Source organism: Cricetulus griseus, chromosome 5 (genome assembly GCF_003668045.3).
Source record: "Cricetulus griseus strain 17A/GY chromosome 5, alternate assembly CriGri-PICRH-1.0, whole genome shotgun sequence".
Lineage (NCBI taxonomy): Eukaryota > Metazoa > Chordata > Mammalia > Rodentia > Cricetidae > Cricetulus > Cricetulus griseus.
In genome coordinates this window covers 123,054,289-123,077,868 of record NC_048598.1, presented here as the reverse complement: position 1 = coordinate 123,077,868, position 23,580 = coordinate 123,054,289, and the positions used below count along the sequence as shown (strand labels likewise).

At 49.3% G+C, this 23,580-nt stretch overlaps 1 protein-coding gene across 1 annotated transcript in view; it reads left to right on the top strand.

Annotated features, from left to right (window-relative positions):
* The first annotated feature begins 1,153 nt into the window (after positions 1 to 1,153).
* Galnt16 (polypeptide N-acetylgalactosaminyltransferase 16) overlaps positions 1,154 to 23,580 on the top strand; it is a 36,410-nt gene continuing 13,983 nt past the window's right edge. The window contains exons 1-9 of the mRNA XM_035445869.1: positions 1,154 to 1,195; positions 10,365 to 10,522; positions 13,361 to 13,459; positions 14,073 to 14,140; positions 15,123 to 15,188; positions 17,244 to 17,365; positions 19,957 to 20,044; positions 22,164 to 22,248; positions 22,494 to 22,597. Coding sequence (XP_035301760.1) covers positions 1,154 to 1,195; positions 10,365 to 10,522; positions 13,361 to 13,459; positions 14,073 to 14,140; positions 15,123 to 15,188; positions 17,244 to 17,365; positions 19,957 to 20,044; positions 22,164 to 22,248; positions 22,494 to 22,597 — 832 coding nt within the window. The remainder of the gene's footprint in view (positions 1,196 to 10,364; positions 10,523 to 13,360; positions 13,460 to 14,072; positions 14,141 to 15,122; positions 15,189 to 17,243; positions 17,366 to 19,956; positions 20,045 to 22,163; positions 22,249 to 22,493; positions 22,598 to 23,580) is intronic.

Sequence of the window (23,580 nt, the reverse complement as noted above, 5' to 3'; positions counted from 1 at the left end):
GACCTGAAGTTGATGTGAGCTGTCTACCTCGATCACTTTCCATTTCGTTTATTGAGGTGAGGTCTCTTGCCTAAAGCTGAGCTTGTAGATTCTGGCTAGTCTAGCTAATCAGTCTGTCCTGGGTTCCCTGTCTCTGACTCCCAGGTGCTTGGATTACAGGTAAGCACTGGTGCTGGGGATCTGAACTCGGGTCCTCATGCTTGCACAGCATGTACTATGTTCACTGAGCCATCTCCCCAGCCCGTACTTATCTTTGTTCTGAGAAGTGTTATGAGACAATCGGCTGCCGATAGGGACTGCTGCTAAGTTCTAGCTGGTTGAGTTCAATCCTGTCTCAGCTGGATTGGTCTTCGGTCTGTAGGGCAGGAGACTGCCACCACTATTGCAAGGCTCACACTGTATGTGTTCTCTGGACCATTATTGCTTTTCTTTTTTTAGTTAATGTCTCACAGGTCCAGGTTCAATGGCTTCAGACTGTAAAGCACCTGGAGGGCAAGAACACCGTGTAGACCTTGACACTTTGCTCTTGTGACTAAAACTGAAGAGAGGCTGTGTCACTTCTTAAGTTAGTCTGTAGAGGAGAATTATCAGGATTCTGAGGGTGTCCCTGGTTGGAAAGAGTCAGGAAGGTCCAGAATGGTCCAGAAAAGTCCAGCTATGTGCTATTTTGGTTTAAATAACACAAACTCTTGCATTTCCCCCTTTTCTTTTTTTCTCATGTTCTTTTGAACCATAAGCAAAGAAATGCTTCCAAGCCCATGTGCAGGCCAAGAATGACAGCACTGGGCATGTCCCTGTGTGAGCCACAGTCTGACGCCCTGATCAGAAGCCAAGGAGGAAGGCAGCCAGGGGCCTGCCTCAGAGCTGAGAGCCTCAACATTGGAAGGGGGTTTCTAGGTTCCTCTAAGTCCAGGAATGGTCCACAGGCACAGAAAGGCTTTATGCTAGTAGGCTCTGTGGACAGATGGTCATCACTCCAGCCCCATGACCTGTCCATGCTGCTGTACCTCTTGGGGCCTTGTTTGCTTCCTCTATAAAGTATGGATGAGAAGAGAACATATTTTACAAGAGTATTTGGAAACAGAAGTAACTACCTAAACTCCAGGTTCCCAGAAGGCCCCCGACGTGTCTCCCTTACTGTAGAAGAGGTCCCATGGCCCCTATCCCCTGGGCTGCAGCAGCTGTGGCTGACAGGGTAAGGCAAGGGTTTGATGCCCTTTGCAGTTGCAGGAATGCTTTAGACAACCCAAGCAAAATGATCAGCAGGTCATACCACAAACTAAACCATCACACCACAAATCTCAACAGGAACCCACCCCCCTTAGAATCTCTCTGTTCCCAGGTAGCCTCAGAACTACCCACAGGATGGAACATGAAGCCCTGGGAGCCTGTTGGAGATGATCAGGAACTGTCTAGAGTGGTGCCTGACACCATATTCCAGGCTTGCACAGAACCCTGTTTGGCTCAGGTGCCCAAAGGAACATACGGTAGGCCTCCCTTGGCTTTTTTTAATGAGATTGCTAGAATGATTGGAATGCACTAGAATTCTTAAGTGAGAGCACAAATCCCATAAAGCTACATGGTCAGCAGCTCCCTGGAAGAGTACTAGGAAATGCAAGCTAAGAAACATCATGGTTGGCAGAGGCACTAGGTAGGTAAGTGGTCTTGAATCTCCCCTCTCAAGGAAGGTGAGGTGTTGTGTATGTCTCCATAGTAACTAGGCTCAAGTTTAGTTGCCCTTGTCTCTGCAGGTGGTGAAGTTCTAGATCAATACAGAGGCCAAGATCTAGAAACCCAAAGTGAGGCTTTGCTGGGAAGTGGTGAGGATGGCCATAAGGAGATGGCCCCTACATCCTAGGCAGTGAGAAGACCCTGGGATTCACTAGCTTGTGACAGTCCCTCATCATTAGCTAGCTATAGAAAGCCAAGGTTCTGTGGAGCACACTAGAGCAATGTGGGTGCCATCAGTCTTCATGCTTGTGTCCCAGCTCCAAAGACTTGGCTAAAGTGGTCTTCAGTACGGCCTGGACATCGGGCTTCTTAAATCTTCCTGGGTGCTTCTGTGGTGAAGCTGGGGCTCAGAACCACTGGTGAAAATGGCAGGCAAGGCAATTAATAACAGCAGTAATTATCATTACAACACACATGCCAGGCCCTGTGCTAAGTGTATCATATATTCATTTCCTTTAATCCCCAGAATTCCTATTTTCCAGATGAAGTACTCTCAGATGAGGAAAGTTAATCTCCAAGGTCAGAGAGCAGCAGGAACTGGCATGCCATGCCAGGACCATCAGATTCTAGAAGATCAGCTTGGCTGCCACTGTAATTATAGCTTCTAAGGAAACGCAAAATAGAAGATGGGACCAATCTGGGCCGATCCTGGTTATGTGCCCCAGCAGCATCTCATCTGGTTGAATGAGAGCAGTGGCAGATGTCAGGGAAGCCCTGGGGGACCCTGTCCCAGACCTTGAGTTGAATGAAGTGCTTATCAATCCTGGGAATGAACGACAGTCTTTCTTCTTGGGTCAGAGCATTAGATGGGATGAAGAGACAGCAGGGATCACGTTTTGTTTGCCAGGTGTTTTTGGTTTATAGCAGACTCAAGAGGAAAAAGAAGAAGTCAGGAGCCATCCGTAAAACAGGGCCACAGCCTTTTAATATGTAGTTTCATTGAAATTTAATGAAAGGGAAACCCAGCAGGTGCCTGTTTTACTGGTAGTGAAAGGAAATTGGGCAGCGATTGTTTAAAGGGGGTTGAAGTTGTTCACATTTCAGATGTAGAGGTCTGTGTATGTTTGAAGGGAAAGTTTGCCAGGCTCGGGAGTTGAGGGCTGAACCGTTCTTGATGAAAACGACATGGAAAATAGTTCCTTCTTATTTTAAACCTCCCCTTTGCTGTTTGTTTCCTAAATTTAGCAGCAGGAAGCAATGAGCAAATCATGATGGAAAAAGACTGAGGCAAGTGAGGCAAGACTCAAAGTTTAATCAAAATGATGGATGGAGGTGAAAGCTCTCCAAGGATGGGAGAGTCCGTCCTCCTCCTCCTCCTCCTCCTCCTCTCTCTCTCTCTCTCCTCTCTCTCTCTCTCTCTCTCTCTCTCTTCACACACACACACACACACACACACACACACACACACACTCACACACACACACACACACACACACACACACACACACACACACACACACACACACACACACAGCTACTATTTCAACTCAACTCAACTTAGTTTCATGTAATTGACCTTGTTCCTTGAGGACCTTCCGGGTTTGGCATCCCATAAAAGGACAAATACTGAAGAAAGAGGTGGTTGCTTACACTTCAGCCAGGAACGCCCTGCCAGGGGCTGGAGGGCAATGAGAAACTCATCAGCCCATCACTCTGCCTTCACTCCTCACCACGGCAACACAAAAGGGCTTCTAGTGTGTTCCTTATGGAAGCTCCATCTTGAAATCTGAACACTGCCCTGCCTGCTAGGGAATGCTGGGAATGTGCTACCTAGCCCTGGACTGCAGCCACTGAGATCAAACACTGAGACCGGCCTGATGTCCCAGTATGGATGGTTGCAAGCTGTGTCATCAACATCAGTGGCTCATTTGCTGGCTTTGGGGTCTTTTTTGGCTTTGTTTTGTTTTGTTTTGTTTTTCCTTTCAGAGATTGTTTTTCTGCTCATCGAAAGGACTGACGGGCTGCTATCAGTGAACTTTTGGTTACCATAACAGGACAGCCAATTCAAACTAACTGGAGGGAGGGGGCAGGAAGAAGAGAGAATGGCTATGCTAAAGAGCACATCATGTAGGAAAGTCTCAAAGGAGGTCCTGTTTGGTCTAGATTGAATCAAATGGTCAATCTTGAACCAGTTAATGTACTAGTGTCCCTAAGAGAGAAGTAATAACATTGGCCTAACCCAAAGTCCTGTGCTCATTCCTGTGTGAATACTTGGGATGTTGGGACAAGGGCAATGAGTGACAGCCTGGCCAGGAAAATGGGGAAGAAAACCATAAAGCAGTGAGAGCTACCCGATTACCTGCTTGTCCAAAGTGTGGTTTTTGTGGAAATGTTGGGTGAGGGCCTGGAGAGATGGGGTCATTTTCAGACTCACTCATTTGTTCTTTAACCATTGTTTTAAAGTGCCTGCGATCACTCAGGTACCACTATGGACTTTAGCTCCCAGCATTAAACAAAACAGGCCATTCCTACTTTGATGAAGCTTGTACTCTTATATCAGGAAGTGGCCAAGAAGACTGAGATATAAAATACATACAAAATCCCAGGTGGTGGCGAGTGTGGTGGGAAAAGGAAGGTAGGGTGGGTGGGCTTGCCGTTTTACATAGGGCAGATGGAGGCTGTTCATGGAGGAAGGCAGGTGTGGCATCCTGTAGGAGGCCAAGGAGCAAACCTTGCAGACTGGGAGAAGAGCCTTCTGGAAGGAAAGGAGGGCACCTGTGCTGCTGAAGCAGAGCTAGTGGGAGACAGGACACCAGAGACAGGACACCAGAGACAGGACAGGAGAGGCAGGACACCAGAGACAGGACACACACCAGAGACAGGACACCAGAGACAGGACAGGAGAGGCAGGACACCAGAGACAGGACACACACCAGAGACAGGACACCAGAGACAGGACAGGAGAGGCAGGACACCAGTGACAGGGCACCAGAGAGAGGACACCAGAGACAGGACAGGAGAGGCAGGACACCAGAGACAGGACACCTGCCTCTTTGTGCTATGTAAAGTCAAAGAATCCCATTTGTTTGCTATTGTTTCTTCCCTGTTTGATTATACTAATTTAAAGGAAATTTTTATTTTATGTATATGAGTGTTTTACCTGCATGTATGTCATAGATGTCTGGTACCCATGGAGGTTAGAAGAGGGCATCAGATCCCCTGGAACTGAAGTTACAGAGGGTTGTGAGCAGCCATGTGGGTACTTGGAAGATTATATTAGTTTGAGGGGAGCAGTATTTAAATATTTATTTTTCATTCAGTTATTCATCCATTCCTTTATTCAGTGAGCACCTGCTGAGTGCCTACTGTGTGCCAGATGTAAGAGAACTCACAGATGAGCAGCACATTCCCCTGCCCCTCCCCTAAAGACAGGGTTTCTCTGTGTAGCCCTGGCTGTCCTGAAACTTGTTCTGTAGACCAGGCTTGCCCCCATCTCAGAGACTGGCCTATCTCTGCCTCCTGAGTGCTGGGACTAAGAGCGTGTAATACCACCCCCTGACAGTGAGCAACACTTAAAATAGTATTGTTTATTTATTTTTGAGGACTTCATACATGTGTTCAATGTATTTTGATATTACCCCCCTATTCACCTCCCCTGGCTCTCCCAACTTTATGTTCTCTTAAAAAATAATTTAGAGTCCAGTTAGTACTACACATGTATGTGGGGCTGTCCGCTGGAACATGGGTAACACATGGTCACACCCTCAAAGAAGAACAACCCTCTCTCCCTCAGTAGCTGCCATCTGTCCATAGCTCCTCAGCTACGGGCAGGGTCCCATGAGCCCCTCCCCATCCATTAATACCTCACCTTAGTAGACCACAAATGTCAGTGTCACATGGCAGGTGCCCAGCCTGACCTAGGAATTCCCACACGGCACAGTACCCTCAACTGCTCTGGAAAAGTCTCCATGCCCAGGACCTGCAGTTTCAGGCTCGTCCGGTGATAGCTCCCAATGGCCTTGCAGCCAAGGACCAAAAGATGCGTTTACCTCTCACCCCTGCTGTGCTTAAGAAGCCAGATGGACAGAAATATGGATAGTCACTGCATTCTCCTGTAGGAGGGAGGAAGCAGGAAACAGCATCTGTGGCCACTGCCCAGCTGGCTTGCGATGGGGTGAGGTTCTGTGACCATGTCACCAGCTGCTCTGCTATAAGTCCTCGCCTTGGAGTGGGGGGTTTCTTCTTCATGACCCTCCTTAGCCATGCCTGTCATGAGGTGAACAAGAAAAGAACCAGATGGCTACTGGGTGCCTCTTCTGGGGGCTCCCTGCTCTGTGTTTCTTTCCTTTTGTTCATTTTTTTTTGTATTAATTACTATGGGGTATGTGCATGCATACCACAGCACACACGTAGACGTTAGAGAACAACTTTGTGGTGTTTGTTCTTTACTTCCGTCTCTCCCTGTTCCAGGGATCGAACCCAGATTGTCAGACTTGGTGACAAGTTCTTTTCCCTCTCAGCTAACTTACTGGCCAAAAGCTTTTTAAAATTATTATTATTCATGTATATTTGGGTACTCGTGGGCAAGTCGCATGTGCAAATGTATGTACGTATATGTGTGGGTGCTGGAGAGCAGTTCCCTTTGAGACAGTGTCTCTCCTTGGCCTGGAGCTCTCCAATTGGACTAGACTATCCGTTCCGTGAGCCCTAAGCATCCTCCTGTCTCCACTTCCTTAGCACTAGGGTTACAAGGGCACACAGCCACCCCCAGCTCTTTACATAAGGGCTATGGATCGAATTCGGGTCCTTGTGCTTGCAAAGCAAGCTCTTCACCAACTGGGCCATCCTCGCAGCTCTTTCTCTTTCTAGATTCCCAGCCTCTCACAGTACTTGCTGTATCAGTGCTAGTGGCACAGTAGTAGGGCACCAACTCAGAAATGCAAGGCAGAGGTCCAAATTAGACTACAGAGCATGGGAGTGGTACCGAGGTGACCCTGAATCTGTAGCCTGGCAGACAGAGATGGAAGTGCCTGTCACTCTACAGGGAACACAGAGAAGTGTGTGGAGTATGGACAGAGTGGGGACTCACGGAGACGCAATTTTAGAGGCATAGAACATGAAAAGGCTCAGATGTCTCAAGATCAAAGGTAAAAGCAGGAGTCAGAGAACCACAAGGAAATGAATTATGGTCTGGGCCACTGAACTAGGTAGGAGCTAGACATCAGAGGTTGAAGGGCTGGGGCAGTCTCTAGTTGGCAGCTAGGGGTGGTCTGTGGAAAAAGAAAGCAAAGCCCTACAAAAAGCATGACTTTACCATAGGCGCATCCCAACTTCCTCAGTCTCCCTTTACTTGGTTGGTTCAGTGACAACTGATGTTTCTTCAGCTGCATCCCGAGGGACTGCTGGGCCAGTGTGAAAGGAGAGCAGAGACCTCAGGGAGAGAGTGGCTCTGTGTTCTGTGGCTTCCTTCTTTGCAGACTGTCCCTCAGGAAGAGGGTCTCTCCCCAGACCCTGGTTCATACGGAACTGGACTGACTGGGCCACACAGTACCTCTGGGTTGTGTAAAGAGACTTGTCTCAAGAACACACTGAGACTAACTTGGTTTTAAGGGTTTGGGAAGAGTCCTCTCTAAAGGGCTTTAGCCTACCTGGACATTCTTCCAGAATATTCTCTGGGGCCTGAAGGAGGCTTTGGGTGAGACATGGGAAGACAGCTGACAAGGATCAATCTCAGAAGTGTCCTTCCCACTTCTGGGCACATGGCGGCGTTCTGGGGAATGAGTGAGTGAATGGGTAGGTTCAAACATTCATAAACATAAGCCCAGGAGGTCCTGAGGCCTTGCATCCTTAGGAGGGGTGCGGGCAGGTGTGTGGTTCCCAGTCAGTGTTGAATGAGCAGTGGATGAACTCAGGGTCAGGTGCAGAGGTTTCCTAAGCCCACAGAGTAGCCAAAAGTTGTGAATAAATAAGTGTGTTTGTTTCCCCCAGCCAACTTTCAGGATAATGAGGTGATATACATTCCCTTTGGGATTTTGAAAAGCTCTTCTCTCTGCGGTTTTTATTTAATTTTAGCTCCTTGGCCATGAGCTAGCGGCTTCTTTCCATTCCCCTAACACAGAGCTGGGGGAAGGGAGGGGCCAGTATTAGCATCATCATTGTCCCAGGTAGGACAGAGAAAACCCACTGCCTTTCCATTCTCACTCAGAGCTGGGGGTGAGTGGGTTGGATTTTTCTAACAACTCGGGGCTCAAGCTGGAACACTCCTGTCCCTTTCTCCCTCTCTCCCTCCTCTTTACCTCTTTTCTTGACTGAAATGGATTTTGAGCCCAAGGGGGCACTGCCACTTCTGTTCATCCCCTGGCACAGCGCTGACTCAGAATATTAGCATGTGATGGCCGCAGCTGTGTCACCTCTGAGCATACACCCTAAGCAGCTGAACCCAGCTCTGGACAAGGCCTGGAGGAAACAAGATTTCCCTCTCTGGATCTGCCCAGAACCCTAGGCTCCCCAGGCGACACAAGAGGCCATTGGAGAGCACGGCAGTAGCAGCAGAGTGTCAGCACTTGGGAGCTAGGGGCTTCCAGATCTTTTAGCACTCTTTCAAGGGAGGTTGGGGGCATAGATACTTTATCTGTTGGTGAAGCACCCCAGTGTCACTCTCAGAACAGTCCCCCTTTCTGCAGGTCCCACTGCTGTCCTGAGAACACCCTTTTAAATTGAGGCAAGTTGGGAGAGATGGCCCCACCCCTCACCACAGGCATGGAAGAGCTGGCCCCAATGGCACAGGCCTAGGAACGCTGGCTCTGCCCCTCAACTGAGGGCTCAGTCCCAGTGTCCCAGACTGACCAGCTCAGCTACCACCCAGAACCACATCCTAGGCCTCGGGTGGCCTACCCTAACATCTATCCCATCATGACCTAGCCACAGTTGGAACTGGGATGCATCTATGGAGAACACGAAGGAACTGGTCCTGTGTTATAATAACTGCAGGCTCTCCATGACTCAGGGCAACAGTCAGATGTCTGAGAGGAGTTTTGGTGAGGGTCCAATGATGATGCCTAGCCAGAGGCCTTGTTACCAGACCAATGACTAATTGCAATGAACATTTTGTAGATGGTGCTGACTGGACCAAAAGGGTATACTGTGTGACACACCGCAGCTCCTGATGTCACCAGGATGAATGAGGAGGTGTTAAAAAAGATGGAAGAGTGCTGGGCGTTGGTGGCGCACGCCTTTAATCCCAGCACTCGGGAGGCAGAGACAGGCAGATCTCTGTGAATTAGAGGCCAGCCTGGTTTCCATAGCAAGTGCCAGGATAGGCTCCAAAGCTACACAGAGAAACCCTGTCTTGAAAAACAACAACAACAACAACAACAAAAAGATGGAAGAGTGAGGTGGTTTTGTTTGTTTTTAATTAATTGGGGGGGCTTGCTGCAGGGGTGAGGGGTGGATATGGAGGGACCGGGATATGGAGGGACTTGGGATACAGATATAAAATTCCCAAAGGATTAATAAAGAATTATGTTTACAAAATAGAAAGAGGCATGCGATAGAATCCTCATTCTTTGGATCTGTTAGTGGACAGTTCTTGCCTTCTTTTATGCTCCCTCCATCAGCCCAGGGCTGTTGTTGGTTGGGTAGATTTGGAGTTGGGATGCAGTCACAGTTGATAGTGTGTCTTACTTAACCCTCCTGGAAACATGTGGCCTGCAGTTTGGTTCAAATAATGAGATGTCACTAAGCATGTATCCATCCGTTCATCTCTGATGTGTCTTCCCTGTATCTAGGGACTCTGGGACTCAGGGTAGGGTATGGCTAAGGAGCATGAGGCTGGTTCATCAGTTATCCCTCTCTCTATCACTTAGACCAGTGGCCCAGTGCATCATGAGACATGGGGCCACCGAAGCAGCAAGCAGAAGTCCCAAAGAAGCTCCAGCACTGTGTTAATACATTTGGTCCTGCTGGCTTGGGGCATTAGTATGTGATGGCTTGCTGGATGTGAGTGGAAACCCTCTGCAGCAGCTTGTCCAAGCCCTGGCTCTTATCCACAGGCAGCCTGTGTGTGCTCCCCCCCTCCCCCGCAGCCAGGCTCAAGTGCATTCTTAGGAGACAGTCCATTGTCAGAGTGCCTTCTCTAGTTCCTAGTCTCCTTAAAGGAACTGATTTTTCTCTGGGAAATACCCTCTCCACATCCAGCAGAGAGCATTGGCTTTAGAATTAGGCTGGTTTGGTGCTAAGGAAATAGTTCAGCTGATAACATGCCCGCCACACAAAGCTTGATCCCCAGAACCTAAGTTTAAAAAGAAAAAGAAAAAGAGAGAGAAAAGAAAAGAAAAAAGAAGCTGGTGTAGTAGTGCATGCCTGTAACCCCATCATAGGGGTGGCAGAGACAGGCTGAAGCTCACTGAGCAACCAGTGTAGCCAAATTGGTGAGTTGCAGATTACGTGTCTCAAAAACCACCCAGCATCATCTTCTGGTCTCCACGAGTGTGTACACATGCACAGTACCAAGTGCACCCCCTCCAAAATAAAATAACAGCTAGTTTGAATCCAGATTTATAATGTACTAGTTCTCTAAGAGGGGGCAGGGTGGAAATGAACACTCCCGGCATATACTCACCGTTATCTTTCCCCATTCACTACCAGTGGAACCCCCCTGCCTGGGTCCTCTCTGATGCTGACCTTTGTCTCAGGTGACAGGAACACCCTCCAAAGGCTTTGATGAGAAGGCATACCTGTCAGCCAAGCAGCTGAAGCCTGGAGAGGACCCGTACAGACAGCATGCCTTCAACCAGCTGGAGAGTGACAAACTGAGCCCAGACCGACCCATCCGGGACACCCGCCATTACAGGTATGGCATCCATTGTGTGGACAGGAAGGGAGAGCTGAGAAAAGACCAGTGTTGTTTGTCTTGGGTTTTATTTGTTGTGTGTATTTATTTTCTTGTTGTTTCTTTAAACATTTATTTTATTCATGTGTCTCTTGTGTATGAGCATACACATATGCAAATCACTTGTATGTTACAAATAAGGAAGACATTCTCACTCTCTGTCTAGTGACTTAGACATTCAATAAACCTCATCCTCAGCGCTCTCCCGCCCTCTGTGTTTCAATGGGAAGGTCAAGAAAACCCCTCCAGAAGGGCCCCTTGATCCCTCAGTCAGGCATCCCAGAAAGAATAGCCTGCCAGGGAACTTCAAGAGAGTCCAAGGAGGTGGGCTGCACAGCTGAAGCGGGGTCTCAAGCTCTGCCCCCTTTGAAGGGTGAAAGGCTGTGGCTGCCCCATCTTTCCTGCCTCCCCTCACCCCCAGCAGCTCCTGCAAATACAGCATGGTCTTGTTACTTATTCTTCTTGGGGAGGGAGGTGGACAAGGTCCTAGACCGGGGTCAATGAGGCTTCCCCCCAGTCCCCAGCTCAGTGTGATTAGACCCCCGCAAGGCAGCCACCTTCGTCCTGGGTTCAATCCGGTGTCATCCTATCTAGAGTATGTGTTGCCATCTCTGCCCATTCCCTGCCATCACCTTCTGCAGAAACCCTGTCTCTCATGCCTGGCCTCATTTACCCATCAGTTAGCATGTAATGCTCCTGTGTCCTTTCCTTAGTGTGTGTGGGGAGCCGGGGGTAGGGGGAATGATGGGGTGTAAGACAGTGTTTTACACTGTAGCACAGGCTAGCCTGGAACTCACTGTATATACCCCAGGCTAGCCCTGAACTCACACCTCTCTCCCTGCCTCAGCTCTCAAGTGCTGAGCAATTTGACTTCTTTCCTGTTTGAAACTCCTTTGTCAGACAGCCTGGGGGCAACTTCCCCCAATGATAGGTTTGTGTGCTTGCTGCTCTTCAAGGCCTGTGGTGGACAACCCTGGACATGGCTAACCTAGTCCTCGGGTCTTTGGGGAATCCATGTAAACTGAGGGCTTGGTCTGGACCATCTCTGCCCACCTTCCCACTTCACCCCCACCTTGACCTCCTCGGTCACTGTTCACCGAGAAGCTGAAAGGCAGAATTCACATCCAGGGCAGTGGTGGGTTGATGAGGTGCCCTGAGCTGCTGCTAGGCCCCTCAGAGGGCTGAGGTGGAGGATGAATGTGGACATGCACACTGGTGGAGAGGGAGCTAAGGAGGCGCTGGCCTGGTGGAGGCAGTGTGCTGGTGCAAGCCCTGCCTTCCCAGGCCACGGCTTCTGCTGGGCTCTGTGCTGCAGGCCAGTTCCTGGTCCTGGCCGCTGTCTAGGATGCTATTGTCAAGGGAAACAAAGGGTGGGAAACTACAGAAGACTGACTTGTTAGGACCATGAGAAAGCCTCTGCAAACATAGACATGGGACAGCCTCTTGGACAACTCCTGGCTCCTGGGAATTGGGTAGCTCTATCCACCATCTGAATTCCAAAAAGAATGTGAGTGTGTGGGAAGTTCAAGTCAGCCCTCAGAAGTATAGGGGGTTGTCTCCTTCAAGGAAAGAAAGATGTTGCTATCTAGTTTCTCTCCTTTAGACATAAGATAGCTGGGGACAAGGGCAGAACTGTGACCCAGGTCTGTGTTCCAAGGCTAGGCACCAGGAAGAGGCTGCTTTTCAGCTAATCAAGCTCAGGCCAGTTCCCAGATCCCTGCCCCTTTCGGAGCAGGCACTCGGGCACAGCCTGGCTTCTAGGGGCAGAGAGAGCCCCCTCCCCTACAGCCTCGAAGAGAGATATTTTAAAGCTCCTCAGGATTGTTCCCTGAGGTCTCACACCAGTGAGACTCCCTGCCTGTCTGACCCGGCCTCTCTGCAGGGCAGGATGTGAGCCTGGGAATTCAGACTGTGAGCAACTGTCAGCGGAGTGAACGCTGTAATGAAAAAATAGTCATTGCTGGGGTTGTCTGGAACGATTGTAATAAAGAACATCACTTAGGAAAACCAGTGGAGGCGGCTGCCTTCCAGCGGTCTGGAACCTGGAATGAATACATTCACAGAAGCCATAGCTGACAGGAATGAAGATTTTAAATTCTCCTCACTGAGGAATAGGAGACAGGGGACCAAAGATAGGGTACTGTAGGTGGGGGAGCCCAGGGCTCCTGAGGAGGGAGCAGAGTGGCAGGAACTGTCCTTGGTGTCCTCTGGGAAGCCACTATCCTGCAGGCTCACCCCTGCCTAATGGCTCTTGCAGAGTTGTTTGTGCTATGGAGAGAGGAGGGAAGTCCCTCTACTCCCACCCTGCAAGCAGAATGGGAGGAATTTCTGGCCAGATCCTACCGGAGCTGGAAGGCAGGAAGGAAAAAGCATCAGGGTGTGAGAAGGCAAAAGGAAGGTGGTTTTCTGCCCACCCTCCCTGCCTTGTCCCACTAGCCTGCCCCATCAGCAGCATTGAGGTCTGTCTCCTGGCTGTATCCTAGGGCCTATACATAGACCTGATCCCTTCCCAAAGGCAATACCAGGGCATGTATGCTCTGGTACTTCAGGTCTTTGGCAAAGGAACCCCAGACTTGGGATGATCCCTCAATCTGCTGCTTCCTCCCTGGACCCCTGGGCCAGGCAGCATGTGGGTGCTGGACCTGGATGGGATGGAGCATCATGTTGTGTGGGAGGTGGGCTGTATCCTTCTCCACCTTATGGAGCTGTCCCAGCACACAGCAAAGTGGATGTAGAAAAGCACTGAGCTGCCAAAGTATGCCACCACGGCTCGCCTCTGACTCCCTGCCCTCTTCTCAGTTGCCCATCCTTGTCCTATTCCTTGGACCTGCCAGCCACCAGTGTCATCATCACCTTCCACAATGAGGCTCGCTCCACACTCCTGCGTACAGTAAAGAGGTAAGTCCCTTACCCCCATGGGCTTCTGAGTCATCTCCATGGCTCTGTCCCATGAGGTCTCAGGTGGCCCGTGGAGTTTCTGACTATACAGTACCTTGTTGCTAGGGATGGTGTGCAGACTTCAGGGAAACCAGTGAGCATGGGGAGGGTAAGTCTCATCCTTCTGAGACGCTAGGCCTTGGGAGTGTTGTGGGAGACCTCAGAAGTCAACAGCAGGCAAACCCAAAGTCAAACAAGGGTAGGCATGCAGCAGTCTCTTGGGTAGAGGGAGGCAGCAATGGACATGTGGCCTTAGAAAGGTGGGCATCAACACATCCAGTGCCTGTTACAGAATCAGACAGACATGCCCCTTCTGACCTCAGTCTAAGCTTGAGCGAGTGGGCAAGTTTGACCTGCATTCAGCTCCACAATACACTTAGATGAAAATGGGACTCGGAAAGGAGAGCCCAATGGCATTTCTTGGAGAGTTGAGGCTTGGATATCCTTTCCCAGAGAAAGACAGGAGCACCTCCCAACCACAGGGGGCCAGCAGCAACCTCCATGGTGGGAGGGGCGTTTTTAGGGGTGTGTAAGAGAGGCTGACTCCCCTGTTCTGTTCCCACTGTCGCTCCAGTGTTCTGAACCGAACTCCTGCCAACTTGATCCAGGAGATCATTTTAGTGGATGACTTCAGTTCAGATCGTAAGTATTCATCTTTCTTTGGTGTGCCCCTTCACACCCCACCCTACCTGTTCCCCAAAAGGCTGAGATGGACTCTGTGGCCATCCTGGTCCTCACACACTGAACTCTGTCAAGAAGGGAATCTTTGGTCTTTTCTAGGACGCCTCCCCATCCTGGCACCCAACAAAGGGAAAGAGTGGATTGTTTAAATGATACACTCATGATAGGACATTAAAACAAAAACCAAAAAACTGAAACAAGGGGGCTGGGGAGATACCTCAGTAGATAAAGGGCTTGCTACACAATCATGAGAACCTGAGTTTAGATATGCAGCACCCATGTAAAAAGCCATGCACCACCGTGTGCATCTGTTACCCAGTGCTTGAGGGAGTGAGATGGGAGGATTGGCGGGTGCCTCACTAGCTGGGCAGTCTACAAAACTGTGAGCTCCAAGTTCAGTGAGAGAGCCTGTCTCAGAAAATAAGGTCAAGAGGTCAAGAAGAAGAAGAAATCTGAGGTTGACCTCTGGCCTCCATGCCTACACACAGACACACATACAGAGACACACATAGACACAGACACACACATACACATGGAAATACACACAGACAGACAGATACACACACAGACACACACAGAGACACACAGACACACACAGAAAGGCACCAGACACACACACACACAAACATACACACACGCAGACATACACATACATAGACAGACACAGACACATGTGTATATATACACAGACAGACAATCCCCCCCCACACACACACCTGAAACAATATCCACAGCATCCTTCATAGTTACACCTTCCATAGGGAGAAGAATCCCTTAAATATGGCAGGTGATCTCTGGTGCCCACTGGGCTAGAAGTGGCTCATAGGCACTGGTGTTCCTCACCTGGCCGAGGAGTGGGAACAGGGCGATCCTTCAGCCATGACAGCCAGTATGATCTGATGCCCACATCTAAATGAGCTTGCCTTACTCCCTTTGCCCTCAGCTGAAGACTGTTTGCTTCTGACTAGGATCCCCAAGGTCAAGTGCCTTCGCAATGACAAGCGGGAAGGTGAGTGCTCGACCCGGCTTCCTACCCTGGGTCTGTGTCATGGTGACCTTCTCACCTGCCCACTCCTGTTATACTAAATCCTGCCTGACTGCCTTGGTTGTCTCTTCTGAGAAATGGGACAGTACTAGCACTCTTCGGCCTTACAAGGTTGCTATAAGGATGAACTTGTAGGCCCTGAGAGAACCAAAGGGAAGGAGAAAGGCATGACCAATCAAAGGGTGTTTTGGAGCATCCGTGATAGCACAGTGTAGTATCCAGCCATCTGGGGGACATGAGAGAAGTCCCAGGCACAGTTCCTGTCTAGGAATGTTTACTGTGTGTCCAGGGGATCACAGTGACCCTCGCCACAGGCAGGTTATGCTTGTATCAATCGTGTCTATGTGGAGGAGAGGGAGCAGGTTGAGCAGGAAGGACTTCTGTGGAGGAGTGGAGCTCAGTGTGGGGAGGAGTGGCAGACTACTCATGAGACAGGTGATGGAGAACATAGGAGGCAGGCTGAGCACTCTGCAGTCAAGGGCAGGAGCTGACAGGTACAGTTGGCGCCGGCAGCCCCTCTTCCCTGGAGGGTCGTGGCAGGCTTTGGCTTGGCTGACATTCTCAAACTTAGTCATGACAGTCATTGCTCCCATTCTGTCCCCAGAGAACTGAGATAGCATAATTTGCCAAAGGTAGTGAATAGAGGAGCCAGGACTCCAGCCTGGGAGACATACTCAAGGGGCCAGTCTTTTAGTCCCTCTGTGCATTCTTCCTTCCTGTGAGAACCCAGGCCTAGTCAGCAGGGGCCATAGACAGTGGGTTAAGAAGAAAGCAGACCTTGAAAAGCCAGAAGAACACTCTTAGACTTGAGAAGGCAGATAGCAGGGAGCCACAGAAGGTTTTAGAGTAAGAGAAATACATGCTAGATATTATAGAAGAAAGGCCATTTAAGCCGAGGAGCCATATTGGTTAGTGAAATCTTCAAACTTTCATAGAAGAGGCCCAAGAGAAATGTCTCTCCAGCCACTGTAAAATAGGGATTATCAGGCTGGGGAATTTGTTGTCCTGGGGTTTTGCCAACAGTGAATGAAAATTTATGGGCTAATGTTTCCCCCATACCTTTAAGTAGAAAGGTGGGACATAGGCCCTTTGAACTGCTGGACAGTTAGTTAGAGGCAGAGTGATGAGCAAAGGTTTGGCCAGGGAAGTCATCCAGAAAGTGACCCATATCTAGAAGTTTCAGCATGAGGCCCTTCACTTTCCATAGCTCCCAGGACATGGGTGGTCGCTCTGACCAGAGCAGGACTAGCTGGGCTTCTACTATCCTGACAGACTCCCGCCCTCCTACTCCCCTCCCCACAAGCCCTCAGCAGAAGGGCCAATAGCAAAGCCAGTTAGTAAGCAGTTAGTGAAACCCTCAGGGGATGGAGATAGGAGAGATAAAACCTAATGCACCGGGTTTCCTGGTGCCAGGCACTCTCCTTGTTCTGCTGTTTGATATGACAGGCTGCATTATGGTGGTTTTTAATCTCGAAACTAAGAAGTTGAGGCTTAGGGGTGGGTGTATAGCTCAGTGGAAGAGTGTTTGTCTAGCATGTACAAGAGCCTGTGTTTGATCCCCAGGACCGAAGAAAGAAAAGAGAGAAAGAAGGGGTAAGGAAGGGAGGAATCTGAGAGGGAAAGAGAGAGAGAGGCTCAGAGAGTTTAACATTCTCAAAGTGAGTGAAGGGCTTGCATACAAACTGGAGCCCTGATCAGTGAAGATTCTCTTCCTGTCACATCTGGTTGTGCAGCTGGAGGGAACCACAAAGGTCCTCAAGGGGATAGGTTTTGTCATCTGGTCTGTCAGTACCAAACTACAGCCCTGCTCACTCAGCTTGACTGCCCATCTGTATCTAGATCGTCGAGGGCACTTGAGGAATGAGTGACCCTGGGTGACCGTGAAGGTGGGGGAGACGAGGGAGGAAAGCAAAGGAGGTACAGCGAAGAGGCCAGCTGCAAAAGCTCAGAACCTCAGCCCCCGAAGCAGTAAGGACCCTGGGACTTTGGTTGGCTTAGCCCTTTCCTTTCCTTTTGCAGGACTGATCCGCTCCCGGGTTCGTGGGGCAGATGTGGCAGGAGCCACGGTTCTCACTTTTCTAGACAGTCACTGTGAGGTGAACATTGAGTGGCTGCAGCCCATGCTTCAGCGGGTGATGGAGGTGAGCCGCCTGTCTGTGGGAGTTGGACCTCCCCCCCCCCATTCTCCCAGCCCTCACTATCTGAGGAGCTAGTCTGGCATTGTAGGAGGGAGGCCTCCGAGTCTGCTTTTCCTGATAGAGCCTACCCACCCATCTGTCCCACCCGAAAATGGTGATAATTTTCCTGTTTGTGCCCCCAAGAGTGTGAGAATCACATTGCATGGAAATTTGGTGAGCCAAGAAGCTCACAATGTGATAGGTGCCCCTCATCTCCCTAGAAAGACAGGGTCCTGGCCTGGGGGAGTTTGTGGTCAGGCTGGAAAGCCAGTTGGAAGCCAGTTGGACTGGAGTTCAAGAAGGAAGAGGGGCTGGAGGCTCCTGCCATGTGTCTGCTTTTTGTCAAGATGGAATGGCTGAAAAGAACGAGGAGGTCATAACCCAATCATAGGAGGCTGATAGCCCCAGCTGGGTGTGGTGGGTGTGCCTATAACCCCAACACTTGGGAAGCTGAGGCAGGAGGATCATGAGTCCAGACCAACCTGGAAGATGAAGAAGTGAAGAAGAGGGAGAAGGAAACGAGGAGAAAGGGAGACAAAGAACGAGAAGAAAAACAGCTCGATTTTTAACACAAACAAAGGATTCGAATGAGCATTTGTTTAAAGAAGATTTATACCTCACACCCATTAAAAAAGTAACTCATGAATTCATCATTCAGGAAGTGCAACCCTAAGCCCCACTGTGATAGTATGTCATACCTACAAGAACGAATGGCCATAGTCAAGAAGACAGGAACAAGGTGCACACATAGGGAGGGACCCTCACACAGTGCTGGTGGCAGTGTAAAATAATGCAGGAAGTTTAGAGGACAGCCTGGATGGCAAGTTCCTAAAAGTTTAAGTACAACTTAAGTAGAACCCATGTGGCCCCAGAAGTTACTCTGTTCAAATTAGAGTAATTTGAGAGAGAGAGAGAGAGAGAGAGAGAGAGAGAGAGAGAGAGACAAAAGAATTATGGCCACACAAAGACTATACACATGTTCATTGCTAAAATAGCCAAAAGGCTCTGGTTTATCCATATAGTAGAATATTATCCAGCCAGGAAAATAAATAAAGTAATGATATGTGCTACAATGTGTGTATTCTTTGAAAACCTGGGAGATAAAAGAAAGGTAGTTAAGAAGGCCATATATTATATGATCCCATCTGTAGGACAGGTCCAAGAGTTAGAAAATTCATAGAAATAGGAAGTAGGTTAGTTTATTTGGGTGTGTGTATGTATGATAAGGTGTTCTAGAATTAGATGGTAATAGTCTACTATGTGAACATAGAAGTCCTCTGAATTATACTTCTAAATATGAAATATCAATTTTGTAGTGTATTAATTCTATCTCAATAAAAAAGTCTGTGAACAGGGAGACACCTCCCTGGTCAGCCACCATCCTGGCTTTGACTACCCGAGCCACGTGCAAATTGAGGGACTTACGGTTATGTACATAGGGGCTTGGGAGCCAGTGAGTGAAGGGGCTTGCCCTCAAGCCTGAGGACCTGGGTTCGATTCCTGAGAGAACGGACTCCAGCAAGTTTTTGGTCTCCACATGCATGCTGTGGCATGCTGCCATGTGCTCAGAAATAGGTAGGTAGGTAGATAAAATATATATAAAGAGAAAATTTTAAGTTTATTTATTTTTTATGAGAATTGGTTGGTGTTTTGCCTACCAATATGTCTGTGTGAGGGTGTCTGATCCTATAGAACTGAAGTTAGACAGCTGTGAGCTGCCATGTGGGTGCTGGGAATTGAACCCAGGTCCTCTGGAAGAGCAGTCAGTGCTCTTAACCGCTGAACCACCTCTCCAGCCTCTGGAAGAGAATTTTTTTAAAGTGGTTTTGATATTGTTGTCTCCCTGGGTAGCCTAGGCTGGCTTTGAACACACCATTCTTCCGCCACAGCCTTCTGAGTGCTGGAGTAAATGACTGTGTATTATCACATCTGGTTTGGATAAGAGGGAATTAGAGTTGAAAGCGGGGGAACTCTAATCTGTGCTCCTCAGTGGAGTGTTGAAAGGCCCTACCAAGTGGGATTAGGTTTTCCCTGGGGCATACAACATGATTTACCCCCACTCAAGAAATCAGAGAGTTTTGTATTATACACGGAGGTTTTGAAATTGGATTTGTGTTCTGGGAGGTGACTGACTTTAAAGTGAAACCATAAAGTCCCCGGCCCTATGCCTGTTTGGGGAGACCCAACTCCAGAAGCTAGAGAGTTGAGTAACAGTGAACAGAACAGCCCAAACTGCAGCACAAGAGCCAGCATGTGCAGCAGCTGAGTTGCGTCCCATCTAGACCAGGATGGTAAGAGGAAGACATCCTGCAGGCAGGCAGGGAGGGCATCTCGGAGCCGGAGACATCCCAGAAGGGCCCAAAACGATGCAAGAGAAGAGGCTGGAAAAGTGGCACTGTGCCTGGAGCTGGGTGTGTGTGGTGATCTAGTCCAGCCCCTGGGGTCTTCCAGTAGCCTGGGGATCCTGGGGCACCCGATGTTCCAGAGGTCCCTCTTCAGAGCAGACAGCTGTGCAGAAGTCCCTCGTCTCACACCTCCTCATCCTCCTCTTCTAGGACCACACCCGTGTGGTGAGCCCTATCATCGATGTCATCAGCCTGGACAATTTCGCCTACCTAGCGGCATCTGCAGATCTTCGAGGAGGTGGGTCCCGCTCCTCAGAGAGGGCATCTAGGCTTGGAAAGAGGCAGGTGAAAGCCCAGGTTCACACTGCCACTCCTTCTCCCAAAAGAGAAAAATGAGGAGGGACAAGGAGAGCCTGTGATTGCGAGTGCTTCACAGGCAGAGGCGGGGCCAGCCAGTCAGGCATCATCCCCTCCTCTCATCATGGGCACATCCCTCCAATGCTGCTAGCACAGAGAGGCGGGGCCAGAGGCCCAGGGGAGTCTTCTGGAGAGCAGATGCTGTCTGGACAGGAAGAGCAGGAGCCTGTGGCCTTGCCTGAATTCTTAACACGCATCCCACAGGCGGTCACAGCAGCCACTCACCACATTCGTCAGTGAGCCTTGAAGCAGCCGGCCAGATTTGCTTCGGCTTTTAAGTATATAAAAACCCTCAGCAGCGGTTAGGATTGAAGTGTGGACAAATGTAAACTATCTCATTGGTGTTTTCCGTCGATTGCATGTTGAAATGTTTTCAACGGACTGTCTTAAGACTATTTTATTAAAATTAGCCTCATGGTTTTTTTTTTTTTCATGTAACTCCTGGACCGTTTTTTTTAATTAATTAATTTATACTTTATGTGTATGTATGTGTACCATGTTCATACAATGTCCACAGAGGCCAGAGGAGGGCATTGGATCCCTGGAAACTGGAGTTATAAGTGGTTGTGAAACACCGCATGCATGCTGGAAGTGGAGCCTGACTCCTCTTGAAGAATCTCAACTGCCCCTAAATGCTGAGCCATCGCTCTAGCACAGGGGTTGGTTCTCAGCCTGTGGGTTGCAACCCCTCTGGGGTTGCATATCAGATATTTATATCATGATTTGTAATAGTGGCAAAGTTACAGTTATGAAGTAGCAATGAAAATAATGCTATGACTGGGGGTCACCACAACATGAGGAAGCCTATTAAAGAGTCACAGCGTCAGGAAGGTTGAGAACCACTGCTCTAACCCCCTCTGGACAATTTTATTTGGTGTATGTGTCTTGAGTTGGTGACTTGCTTTACTATTCTTTGGGACAATTATGGACCCTGTCATTAGACTGCCCAATCCAGATGACACTAGCCATGTGTGGGTCTTTAAATTAATTGAAATGAAATAAGATTTACAATTAAATTCCTTAAGTGTCCTGGCCATATATCAAGTGCTTAACCCCCATGAGGCTTTGGCAACCACACAAGGTCTTGGTGACCCCACTGAGGCGTATAGATATAAATCATGTCTGTCATTACAGAAAGTTCTGATGGATGCCACTGCTCTAGATAGCCTGTTACTGGGAACCAGTGGGCATGGGGCATAGTTCTTCTTTAGTGCCTGGTTACCCACTAAGGTGACCCAACCAGGAGTTAGACCTTGGAGACTTCCCCTCTGAGAAGTCACTTCAGGCCCTTTGTACTTTGTCTCAGTCACTTTCCTATTACTATGAGAAAACACTGTGACCAAAGCACCATATAAAAGAAAGCATTTAATTAGGGACTCATGGCTCCAGAGGACAAGTCCTTAACCATCATTGTGAGAAGCATGGCAGCAGGGCGGGTAGGCATGGTGCCAGAGCAGTAGCTGAGAGCTTACAGCTGCTCCATAAGCAGGAGGCAGGGGTGACCAACTGGGCCTGGCATGGACTTTTAAAACCTCAAAGCCTGCCTCCAATGATACACTTCCTCCAGCAAGTCCACACCTCCTGATCCTTACCAAACAGTTCCAGCCTGGGACCAGGCATTCAGATATGTAAGCCCATTGATGCCATTCTAGTTCACTCCTGTTTGGAATTCTCTTTCCTCAGATGTCTGTATGGATTGCATCCTTCGTTCAGATCCCTGTGGGTGAGCCTTGCCAACCAACCTTAATATAATATGGACACCTCATCTTGTTTTTTTGTTTTTAGCACTGCAGATCTCTATGGGCACATCATACACTTTGTAGTATCTGTCTTGTCAGTAGATTGACACATATGAGGTAGGCACAGGTCTCTATGTGAATGACAGAACAGTGGCTTCTACCACCCTGCTGTGATCAGAAGAGACTGAAGGGTGGAAGAAAAGGTTCAAAGCCCTCGGTGGGCTCCTCCCTGAGCCCACCCTCATGCTGCTTTGCCTGTAGGATTCGACTGGAGTCTGCATTTCAAATGGGAACAGATCCCACTGGAGCAGAAGATGACCCGGACAGATCCCACCAAGCCCATCAGGTCAGGCTTGACCTCCGGGGAGCTCCCTCCTTCCTGGATCAAGGGCCTGGGAGGCTCTTGAGAGGGTGTGTCATCACCAGGGCTCCCAAGGGTTCCTAGGCTGAGATCATGGGAGCAGTTGTGAGGACCCTGAGAGCTAGCCAGGCCTCCTGCCCCAGCAACTCTGCAGGTAGGGAGTTGGGGCCAGGACAGAGGCTCTTGGTTTCCAAATTTCATGGTTGCACCTTCACTCTCTGTCCCTGCAGGACACCTGTTATAGCTGGAGGGATCTTCGTGATTGACAAGTCCTGGTTCAATCATTTGGGAAAGTATGATGCCCAGATGGACATCTGGGGAGGAGAGAACTTTGGTGAGTCAATAAATAATAGCAGTAAAAACACAAGAGCAATGCTAATAGTTCAGACGGAGCACAGACCGCACATGAGGGCCTGGTCTTAAGGATGTGGCACTTGTTGAGTTATTTAATCACCATAAGGGCCCTCTGAAGTAATTGTCTTCATTTTTACTGATTAAAAAACAGGCACAGAGAGCTATTTGTCCAGATCCACTCAGATAGACATAAGAGTTTAGGGGTCCAGCCAGCATGTAGCCAAATGGCTAGACATGTGTGTGTAGGAACACACAACCAAATATGGCTTAACTATGTGACTGTTTCTCTATCAGAAGGGATAGGGAGGTGTACAGCAGGGCACGATGGTCACATGTAAGCAGGGAGTCAGAGGCCTGGGCATGACAGTCACGTGTAATCAGGAAATGCCTGCATGCAGGCCCTGGCTTGGCTTCTTCTATCTGTTTGATTCTGGGCAAATTAAACCTCTTTGGTACCCAGTACCTTTTTTCCTCCAGAGCTTGCTCCAAGTAGTGTGATTGAAGCTGTGGCCGTGATTACTTTGTGTGAGATATCAGAGTCCCGAGGACGGGAACTGCTGGGCTGCCTGGAATAGCAAGAGGGAGATGGAACAGAACAAGAGAGGGAGTAGTTTGCCCTGCTGTCCCAGAGCACCATAGAGAGGTCACCATGTGTGGCTGGAGCCCAGGCTCCAGCATAGGTGGTCTGGGTCACTGGAAGAAGCAGTCAACTTTGGGAACCTGAGTTTATTCACTTAGGGGAAAAAACCCTCCTTCCCGGGGTGCTGGTAAAATAGGCATGGGACTGGGTATATCAGGCCAGGCCCCAGCAGGGGGCAAATGTGTGTGGGGGGGGGCGCTGCATGTGTGTTCACTAAGGACTCATGCGGTGTGGGCCAGACACAAAGCCTGGCCAGCACAGTCCTGGCCTGAAAAATGGGGAAGGAAGCATCCCTGGCAATTACTCATGGGGTGATGGAGCTC